This window comes from Propithecus coquereli, unplaced genomic scaffold, assembly GCF_000956105.1.
Source record: "Propithecus coquereli isolate 6110/MARCELLA unplaced genomic scaffold, Pcoq_1.0 Scaffold329, whole genome shotgun sequence".
NCBI classification, from domain to species: Eukaryota; Metazoa; Chordata; class Mammalia; order Primates; family Indriidae; genus Propithecus; species Propithecus coquereli.
Genome location: NW_012148941.1, coordinates 2428502 through 2440282, shown reverse-complemented (window position 1 = coordinate 2440282; position 11781 = coordinate 2428502). Strand labels below are relative to the sequence as shown.

Below are 11781 nucleotides of genomic sequence, written 5' to 3'. Positions count from 1 at the left end.
AAACCAGCTCAGCTTCACCGTGGGAAATCTCATGCAATGCATTGTTAACCTTCAGGCGACTTCGACTTCTCAGTCAAACTCTTCATTCCTCTCCAGAATTCTCTAGAATTTTCCTTCTGTTTAAGACATAAAGGTATCTGTTCTGGTGAATCTGAACCAACAAGGAATGGAGGCAGGGATCTCTGCATTAGACGAGGCTGAAAGTAGCAGAATATTTCAGCCAAAGTAATGACACAATGTACCTTTGTCACAAATGTTTCAGGTTGAAATGTTTCTGTTACAGCGGCTCATTGGTCCCAAAAAGTTGTATTTTTCCTAAATGTGCACCATTAAGACATAGTGTGTTATTGATTGAAGAGAGGAAAAAAAGTTGGATGGGGAAAAATTCAAAGACAAAAGAGCATGTTTTAGAGAAGCTTGTCATCTAAGTCATTTTCACGTATGACGAGAGACCAAGTTTCTTAATCTCTAGATAGCCATTATCTTCTGGAATTAGCTGTGCTATTATTTTAAAAGATGGTATTTTTAACATTTTTCATTATCAGTTCAAATTTTCCACCAGTCACAGCGTGGTTGTGTGGCTATTTGTGTTTTTTGTGTTTTTTTTAATTTTGGCATAATCACCCAGACTACATTTCTCTAAATTTATGAGAAACATTCACCTGGTTATTTTGAAAAATGTGGAAGAAAAATTCACTGCCAAGGACCAACTGGCCAAAAGAAGCACTGAGAAAAATATCTCCATTCTTCCACCCAGCCACTCTGCAATCCTTCACATTTACATATACCATAGAACTAACCTGCGACCAATGGTGAAAAAAACTATCAAATGGGAAGGTGGACAAGGAGAAAAGAAATAAAAAGACTGCTACCCCTATTATCTGAACGGAAGAGGACCCCATCACAACCGGAAGGCTGGGCAAGGGAAGATGAGAGGAATGAACCTTCAGCTAAACCACACATGTTCCCTGGGTGTCTGCACCTACCAGAAATCTCTCAGTCCATTTCCCTCTGGTGCCAGCACTGCAGAGATACTGTTTGATATCTGTGTAGGGGGTATCGTTCATTGAGAGAAAAGTTCGGGGACCACTAGAATTCATTAACAGTCAATCAAAAATTGTTTTTGGAAACCTAAAGTGAGCAAGACCCTTAAAATGGAGACAAAGCAACTTTTCATTTTATCCAATGTCCTTACTACTCATTCAAAGCATTTCTTAAAAATTTCCTTCCCCAGATTTGAAAACCAAAAAAAAAAAACACTACAAACTAGAAACAAGATTGGAATACCTGGTTTATTGGGAAAATTTCATAATGAAAACTTCAAGTGCTTATTCTACAACTTACAAAATAATAATTTGATATGTAAAATGACTTGGTTTTCATTATGTAAGTATAAATGGTAAAAAAAAATCCATCTGATATATCACATATATGTCATTCAGAGAAACTCACATCCCTGAATTCTCCTGTTGCATGTTTTATGTTAGGCATTTTAAATCTGTTTACCAAGGAATACCAGGTTTCTGCTTATAGTTGCAATCTATCAGAAGCTGTGTCTATGTGATTAGAGCCCAGTTAAACCTGATATTTTTTAAAAAACCAAGCCATTTCTTCTCCTTAGACTGTTTAATGGCACTTTAGTGACAGGAATGGCTCTCCTAATGCTTTACTACATAACCTAATCAGATCTATCAGTCATGATAAATTAGACCGCATCCATCTTTAAATCCAGTCAACTCTGGTTCTGAACATATAGACACAAAACAGTACAGATTTATTAATATACCATTTTCCCATACCTTAAGTGTACAAAGAACTTTAAAAGAGAAAATTTCATCTTAACATTTCACTACTTACAAAGGCCTTACTACTGCAACAGGTTTGGCTGTGAAACAATACTTTTCTAGATGACATATCAACATGACGCTTAGCAAAAACTTATTCAGGATGCTAATTAGAAATTCTCGTAAATGATATGCATTTGGGAAACTATTTTGCTTCTTTAAATAGCTGAAGGCTTGAAAAAAAAAATTTTTTGCCGTCCTTTTAGAATGTTTGGTCACTGACAATTTTTACCAATTATATCCCTCTTCTCCTTAGCCCTAATAGAGCCAGTCCATTCTATGTGCAAGTAACAAAAACTTGATCAGATTATTAAATCTTGGAAGCCTTCCCAATTTTACCTTATCAAATGGTAAGTCTCAGTTCATATTCTCTTAGAAATGCAATATAAATGTTCTGGATAGATACACAGAAATATTGACATAGTACAGGTCATCAGTGAAAAGAAATGTCTTGTTTAACTCCACAAAACATATATAAAAGATGAATATGAAACTGTAACAATAATTAGACATATTTTCTCAATTATTTTAGCATTTTTGACTAGTTTAATAATATGAACACTGCCAAAACATAGGTACAAAGTAGCCTGGGGAAACAGTTTCTTCCTCCGGAATCCATCCCGGCAGCAGCGCTTTCCTTCTGCTCTCGTTCCCGCGTTAGGCGGATGTGTAGATGTACCTGGGCTTGGTGTTGCCCAGGAGGTCGTCTTCGTAGTTGGGGAGGCAGCAAAAGAAGAAGGAACAACCGATCAGGATAATCGTGGCCGCCCACCCGAAGCCGTAGGCCCAGTTATAGATGAACGTGACAGAAGGCTCGGCATGAAGGTTGAAGGTCTGGGTGTATTTCACGGGGTAAATGACCAGGGAGATGATCTGGAACACAGCTGGAAGATAAAAGCCCCAGATGGTATAAATGCACGCGTGCACGAATGATTGGACGAAACTCCCTCTTCCACAACGTGTCTGCCTTTCAAAAAGTATTAAATCCACCTAAAAAAATGCTAAAGAGGCAGGAGGAATCAAGTTCCGAAAAAGATTATTGACTCGTGTGTGTAAGAGATACCTGGCACTGAGCAGTATCATACATACACCGCATATTGTGAAATACAGAAAACAGTTAGAGAATCACTATATTATTATACATGTGTCAGCATTATATATACTACCACAAAAAGTGCAAAACTGTGGCATACCACAGAAAGCAGGACAGTAAAAAAGAGACTGAAGAAGAGCCTATTTGTTCATCTTTGTGTTTCCTGTGCCAAATGCATACTTAATACATTCAGTGTTAGCAAAAATTATAAATATATATGTAAATATATATACACACACACTCAGGCATGCACACATACATGACTCAATACTGATATTCAATAATACATCCCTGGAATAGTCATTCAGTAAGTAAAGGACTAAATGAAATAATGAACCAATGACGAGAATAATCAATGAAGAGAATAATCCCCAGAAAAGCCTGCAGAGGAGGGGGAACATTGGATGGGGGGGTGGGAGGGGAAGGGCATTGGACCTGGGGGGGAACAGAAAGAATAAAAGGAGGGAAGGATCACAGTGCTCAGGGAAGTGTAAGGGAGGATGTGGAAAGGAAAACGTATGTGAGGAAGATTTCTAAACTCTTTGGTATGAGTCACACTATTACAATTATTATTCATTATTATAATAGCATTTTAAGCTCCTTTATAACAAAATGAACTTTAGTGAATCTGAATCTACTGTTGTAGTCTTTTTAAATGAACAGGCATAATTTTATAAAGCTATAATGAGTATATAAGTGTTGTGTTCTACATTTTTTTACTTAATATTGCATATGTACATCATCATGTCACAGGGTGTGAGCAGATTTTAGCTCTTTTATATTAAGATACTACTGTGCACAGGAGGGATCATCTGGCTGGGACCCCAAGAATGTATCAGGGAATATACAGTCCTCATCAACATTTTTTCTGTCATCTTAATTTTTGTCTACAATTCCACAGGTGTAGCCCAAAGTAGTTTTCTTTTGCTTTCTTCTTTCTCTTTCTTTTTTTTTTTTTTTACTGGTAGAAAGGCTGTAATGTTTCCACGTCTTAATTTCTTGTTTCTATTCCTCAGCTCAATTAGAATGTTTCACTTCTCTAGCAATTTATGAAGGACAATCTTGGTGCAGATCTTAAATATTTCTCTACTTCTTATATATTTTAAATAGTAAACTCTCACTTGTTAAGTTTGTCATTTACTGCCACATATTGTGTAGGATACAAAAGCAATCCTCCTCTGTACTGACCTCCAATTTTCCTAGTAATAAATATTAAATATTGTTATCCATTTTGGTTCATCATACATGAAGTTCTTATAATGATGTGGACCAATTTCTATAAAATTTAAATTGTATCAGTGTTCAACTTTTCTGATTTTAACTCTATAATACATATACGATTAAAAATAACCATTTCTGTGAAATTGAAATATATCTTAAAAGCCAACTAGGCCTTATTCAGCATTGTTATCACTAAAATGTACTAGGATTTCTAGACTTACTGTTTTTCTGTATACACTTCCTATTCTACTTGTCAGACTCTTTAAAGGAGAGGATGAGTATTAAATTACAAAATAAGAACACTGGGTTATGCAGGACCTTTAGGGTGTACATCTGCTGAAGCTCACTAAAAATAATTTTCTATACAACTCCTGCTATCGTGTCACCTTGGGTGGCTGTTAATGGATCTTATTGTTTTAATGCTAAGAGGGTGCAATGGATGAAAGAGTCGTAGTAGGATATTTTTTACTGTGGTAAAATATACATATTTGTCATTTTCACCATTTGTTAAGTCTATACAATTCGGTGGCATTAAATAAATTCACAATGTTGTGTAAGCAGCACCACTCTGTACTCAAAACTTTTTCATCATCTCCATGTAAACTCTGCATCATTAAGAAATGACTCCCCATTCTCCCCTCCCCCCACCACCTGGGAACTTCTGTTCTACTTCCTGTCTCTGTAAATTTGCCTATTCTAGGTAGCTCAAGTAAATGGAATCACGCAATATTTGTCCTTCTGTGTCTAGTTTATTTCACTTAGCATAGCGTTTTCAAGGTCCATCATGTTGTAGCATGTATCAAATGTCATTCCTTTTTATGGCTGAATAATGTTCCATTGTATGGATATACCACAATTTATTTGTCCATTCATCTACTGATGGACACTTTGGTTGCTATCACCTTTTGGCTGTTGTGAATAATGCTGGTATGAATAGGGTTTGCAAGTATCTATTCAAGTTCCTGCTTTTAATTCTTTTGGATTTATCCCTAGGAGTGGAACTGCTGGGTCCTACAGTATTTACTAGGATTTTCTAACTAACATTAATGTCCTAGTATGTTATTAGTATTTCTAATGGCGATTTAAACAGGCCTCCATCTAGTTTTCTCACATGTGAAAGGAAGATATATCAAATGTGTTTCTTTGATACAGTCTCATAAATTTGAACTACAAAAAAACCCAAATAAAATTAGAGGTGGGATTCAACCAGGTTCTTTCTATCTTTTGTGATTCCAAGTCATTTCTGATGTTAAAATATTATTCAAAAATCAAATTTTGAAGCGTGAGGAGCAGGGAGTAAACTTTATTTTTAATCAAGAGAAATTTTAAAATGTACCATGAAGAAGGCTGGGGCTGTGTCTGTACCAGCCGGTTCTGTGAGGCCCCCCCTTCCTCTCCCTCCTCTCTCGTGGTGCCCAAGGCTGGGCGAACTTAACTCCTCTAAGCTAAGGGAACCCAGCGCATAGCGGCCTTCTTCCTGGCTCATGTGTGATCACAAGGCTTCTGCCCCGTTTGCAAGACCATCTGCTCACTTTGCATTTGCACGTCAGGCCTGTAGCTGGATTTCTGCTTTGGTCCCGTGAGCCTAAGCTAGTGTCTTGAAAATGGACCTGTGGCCTCACGTTGCCCTTATCAGCACCTCCTCTTTTCCCCTCCTCAGAAAATCTGGTTTTACTTCTGAATCCAACCCTGTGGCTAGGTTCCAGGCCCTCTGATAGACTTCCCTAGTGCTAGGCACCTGCCTAAAATTTCAACTAATTCTTCCAAAATCCTAGTTCCTGGATCCTATTAATAAACGTTCACTCTGAGCCCCGCCCGCCTGCAACTCGATTTCTTCACAACACCTGTGTCTGGACCACCGTCTCCCGGCACAGGCTCTTTGCTGCGGATTCCAGCGCTGGCCCCTCCCGGGGTCTTCCATCCCATGGCAGAACACCCCCCTCTCATGTCCCGCCACATGGTAAGATCACAAAAGTCTTTCAACAAGTGAAATGTGCCCTCAGCGCAGGGCTCACAGCAGGCCAGGGCTGGGGACCACCATGGAGAACGCTGCACTGCCAGGGCTGACATAGCCCGGTCTCAGGGTTGGGGTGTCAGCGGATGGGGCCACCTATGACAAATGGGGGCACACAGAGTGACAACCTTGTCACTTGGAGAGGGAGCATTGAGCACTGTCTGAGGCCCAGGAGGAAAGGGATCCAGATCTGAAAACACATCTCTCCTCTGTTACTGCCCTTGGTGACACATCTTCCAAAAACAGATCAGAAACTGAAATTGTCACAAATCTTCCATGTGGAATTGGCCGTGACTATGTTGATGCCCGCTGCATGTATGAATGAAGAACCTCGGACACAGACTCACCAGCCAGGGCCAGGAGGCCTCCAATCACTCTCAGGAAGACAAGCATCTGGGGTCCGCAGAGGGCAAAGAAGGAGAGGATGAAGCAGATTACCAGGATGATGAAGCCACAGAAGAGCATGGCGGCGGCTGCTCTTCCCCACGCTGCAGGAAAAAATAAGTGACAATTAACAGACACACGTGCCAAGTTTATAAATTACTTATCACAGTATCCATAGGGTTTGGATGTTTTTTTTTTCCCCCTACTAATTACATTTGGTTGGAGGGACAGTTTTTCTCTTGGCAATACTTAAATGTCTCCACATTTCAAGGGAAGAACAGACAATTCACACATAGGACATTAGTATGTTGCAACCCAGGAATGCGTTTACTGCTCATTTTTTAGGCCAAGGTTTATATCTCTGAAATGAAAGTTACACTTCATTAAACTGTTTCTCATGTAATAAATTTGCCATATAAGCAGGTATATTTATAAGATTCACCCAAGTTCTAACACAATATGACCATAATAAACATTTTTGATACTCAATGATCCAAATTACAAACACTTTAGGATATGTTTCAAATACCTTTAGACGGTCTTTGTTTCGTATTAATGTTTGGTTCCATGCAAAAATAATCATTGAAAAACTATATTTATAACTAGGCAGAGTTTTTAAATAAAACAATCTAAGTGTGGAGAAGTAGCTGTGATTATGTAACAAGCTTCGTAGCAAGCCACCTTTCTAAATTTCTGCCTAAATTTTAATTTCAGAAATATTCAGAATGTATTGTAGTAGAATTCTTAATTATTGATCTTTGCCCTGAAAAAGAATTAGAATGAGATGGAAATGGAGTTCTATTTTTGAAGACCTACAAGGGCAGCTCCAGGTCGTTCTACTCTGCACTGAGCAAACAAGGAGATCCATGGTACACACGTGAACAATTCCAGTCAATAATTCCTATCATTCAACCTGCGCTGACTCTTAAAATCTCTTCATGCACAGCTTTCCTCTAGAGGTAATAACTAACGTTTAGGACGTGCATTAGCTCACTCAATGCTCACAGCAACTTCTTAAAGTTCACACTACTATGGTTTCTCGTCTAGAAATGAGGATATACTCAGGGTTTGAGAGTTCAAATAAACTGCCCATAGCCATACAGCTAGCAAGTAGTTTAGACAGAGTTTGATTTCCAGCCCGTTTAAATCCCAAACATGACTTTTTTTGAGATATAATTTACATACCATAAAATCCACCCTTTCAAAGTGTACAATTCGGGGATTTTTACTGTACTCACCGGGCTGTGCAACCATCTCCACTAACAATTCCAGAATGTTTTCATCACCCCAAAAAGAAACCCCGTGCCCATTAGCAGTCATTCCCCATTCCCCCCTTCCTCTAGCTTCTGGCAACTGCTCATCTACTTTCTGTCTCTATAAATTTGCCAGTTCTGGACATTTCATATAAAAGGAATCAAACATTATGTGGTCTTTTGTTAACTGGCTTCTTTCACTGAGCATAGTTCAATAGGTCTCATCATGTTACAGCATGAATCATTACTTCATTCCTTTTAATGGCAGAATAATATTCTACAGTACGGATTTCCCATATGTTGTTTATCCATTCATTCCTTCAAGGAAGAACATGCACGCTTAACCTAACAGTCTTTATTGCCTCTGAAAAGGAGAGTCATGAGTCAAGGGCCCCTCCGCCCTTGACACGCCTACTCGCTAATGTCACATGGCGGACAACACTTACCCTCACTTAATTCTAGGTCGTTGACTGGTCAAAGTAAGGCAAAGATATGGGCTAGCAGAAAGAGCAACCTCACTTCTATTTTATTTTTGTATTATATATTTTATATGTATTTTGTCTTATATTTATATTTTGTTTTTATATTTTATATTTACAGTTTTTATTACTTTCCTCCAAGACTTCTTGCTCTTCTTGTCCGATCAACGAGAGATTTTAGGGATAAAGTTAAATGGGAATGTTTTATTTTAAAATAGAAATGAATACAGCCAAAATGTAAAATTTAGTAAGTCTCTTTTCTCACTTTTGCTTTGTACTTCAAGTGAGGTAACTTTTAAGAGAAGAAGGACCATGCTTTGGAAAGAACATTACTTAATCAGACCTTCTCAAAGTATTAGCCCATAGATCACAACTCAAAATGAACAGTGACGCTTATTAAAAACATACTGACTTTTGTGCCTCCTTCTAGCCCTTCTGAATCAGAGTTTGAGAGGTAGTACCTAAGAATCTGCATTTTAGCAGTTTCCTATATCCACTGAAATTTGAGAACAACTAAGATAGATGATTAAACTCCTTATAAAACAGATGCAGCACTACCAAAAAGGAGTGCATAACTTTCAGTACATGACCCACTGTCAATTAGTTTCATTTCTATGGACTTTGTTAGGGTTACTGCCAATCATTAAGTTCAATTAATCCAATCATTAATTTCAAATAAGCCAAAACTTATTTTTGCCTTTTACGAATTCACAAATTTGAAACTGCAATGAAAGGCAACATATCCATATGTGCATGCCGAGGAATGCAAACGTAATGAAAACAAATTACCTAGCTGAATGTGAGTTTTCAATAAAAACAGGAAAAAATTCCTAACAAGGAAACTATTTCAATTACCAAATTTTGTGATCACAGATTAAGGTTCGAAAAGTCTGGCTAAGTAAATTACGTATAATATTTCTGTAAAGAGTAATATTAATTTATTTGAGGAACATTAACAAAAACAGATTATTGCTATTACTAACATTACAGCAGAAGTATAATTTATTCTTAGTTTCAGGTACTTGGAAGGAATTAAATAAAAGAAATGGTAAGCCAGTTCACCTGACCTAATGTCAACAGGTGAACATAAATGAAAGACCATTTTAAGAACTTTTCCTATGCTATGTTCAAACAATTCAGTTAATGTCTTGCTTATTTAAAATGCTGAGTCTAAAGAAAATCAAAATGGAAAATGAAGCAACATTTTGTCTTGAAAAAGGCTGCCTTGGAAGTAGAACGTGTAAAACCTGCTCTTTGCAGCATGAAACACCCACATTACATCATTTATTAATAACTATCATTTAAGACAGAGATCTTGGCATGGTGTTAATGACTGAAGAATGACAGATCTCTTCAGGCAAGGCAATCTGCCTTCTCATGTCAATGACTATTTTGTTTTAAAATGATGAAACGGACCACACCAGGTCTGAGCAGCGTCCTCAAACCCAATAGTCTGTCTGAGAAGGGTCTGTGAGTTGTGGGTTCTGAGATCAGGAGATCAGCACCAGCCCATGCGAGACCCCATTTCTACAAAAATAGAAAAATTAGCTGGGTGTGGTGGTGCGCGCCTGGAGTCCCAGCTACTCAGGAGGCTGAGGTAGGGGAATCGCTTGAGCCCAAGAGTTGGAGGTTGCAGTGAGCTATGATGACGCCACTGCACTCTAGCCTGTGCAAAAGGGTGAGTGAGATCCTGTCTTTAAAGAAAAAAAAAAAATTGCAATGGTAGACAGATTCTGTTTTTCTACATAGGAATGTTTTTGTGTTTTGTTTCTTTAATGGAAGACAAATTTGGCAATTTATATACATAATCTATTATGTTCTAAGTTCATTTTCTGAGTACCACTTAGAGAAGTTCATGTTACCAAAGAAACCAGTAGCACTATAAATCCACTTTTAAGTAAGATTAATTAAAGATCCATTTAGATGAACAATGGCACTTTGCTATTTCTTGCAAAGATTCAGCATTAAATCAAGAACATAGAAACTATTCAATAGTCACTAATAAAATTAAGCTTTTCCTAGGAAGTGTTTTTAAGATTTTTGTTCTGAGGAAGTATGCTATATTTCTTTTTCCAGAATTTACATATAATTACATAATGTTATAAGGCAAATACAGCTAGGAAAAGACCAGATGATCAACAGAGTAAAAAAAGTAAAAATAAGTAAATACCTTGAATGTCAAGCTAGAAATGATAAACTACAGCTTGGGAAAAGAGAAAAAAACTTTTAAGACAAGAAGAGCATTGCTACTGTTTTTAATATTTTTGGTAGTATTTTCGAGACTATCACGAACCAAAGTTAGTACTTCTTGTAATGGATTTGCTGCATTCCTCAGTAGTTTTACATGTGGACACCAAACACACCGGAACGGTCTGTGATCTACCCCTTGCTCAGTGCCCTGAAGACACCAATGTGTCACCCAACTAGAGTAAGTCCCTTTCCAGAACAAAGGATTCATCTATTAACAGTATCGAAGGCCCTACCTAGTGAATCCAAGATTTTGTCAGATTTCTTCATATTATTTTTATGAAGTTCTTTATGTCAAAAATAGGCAGAACTGAAAACTAGACAAAACCAGAGTTTAAAAAATAAAAAAATATCATATTTGCAAATAAATATAAGCATGAGAGGATGATATATTCAGAAATATGGTTTAGCATATTCAGTGAGGAAGTAACCTGCAGTGATTTGGCCAGTTCTTCTGAAACTTCAAAGTGCTCTAAGAATCATCTAGAGAGCTTGTTAAAATGCAGATTCCGATTCAGGGGGTGGGACCCCAGACACTGAATGTCCAATAACCTCCCAGATCACGCAGATGCTGCTGGTCTGCCACATTTTCAGTAGCAAAAATCTAGAGGACAACTCACGCAGGCCCCCAAAAATCTACCTAAAAAGAGGCTATTCTGCAGAAGTTCTGGAAGGCAGCAGTGCAATGGCTCAACAGAGGGATGGCAGAACAGCCACACAGGGGCATTCCACAGTAGGTGTGAAATTCTTTACGTGCTCTGCATTTTCTCCTGAAACAGAGCCAGATGGCTACTTACCTTGTGTCTTTTATAGAACTAGTTACTTTAACCCTTGATGGTATTCTGGGAAAGGATTTAGCTAGTCGATGAGAGAAGATACCATCCTACACAGGAAGAGAGGAAATTTTTACCCTGAAGGCAAGATAACTGGCAGCAAATTTGAGATCTACCCACAAATATTGAAAATCTGTCAGATGAAACGTTAGACAGCGGGAATTACACGGAAGCACATTTCAGCTCCGTCGGTACAAAAGAAGTACCTGTAAAGAAACAGCATCTTCCAGGAAACAGAATTTAAGTTCCCGAACAAAGAGAAGCTCAGTCAGGGATAGAAGGGTTTGGGCTTTGGTGAAAACTTGACCTCCATGCTCTTTAACTCCCTGCTAATTCTAACTGTCCAGGAGTCGTGTCCCTTTACAAGGCACAGACAAGTTGGGTCACTAAAAAGGGACTGAGGCTCTCTGGGG

General features: G+C 38.0%; 1 protein-coding gene across 1 annotated transcript in view; it reads right to left on the bottom strand.

Moving 5' to 3' along the window:
- Nucleotides 1-1281: 1281 nt before the first annotated feature.
- PERP (PERP, TP53 apoptosis effector) overlaps nt 1282-11781 on the bottom strand; it is a 14737-nt gene continuing 4237 nt past the window's right edge. Inside the window, exons 2-3 of the mRNA XM_012650487.1 lie at nt 6520-6660; nt 1282-2728 (exon numbers count right to left, since the gene is read on the bottom strand). Of these exons, the coding sequence (XP_012505941.1) occupies nt 2502-2728; nt 6520-6660 (368 nt within the window). The 3' untranslated portion in view covers nt 1282-2501. The remainder of the gene's footprint in view (nt 2729-6519; nt 6661-11781) is intronic.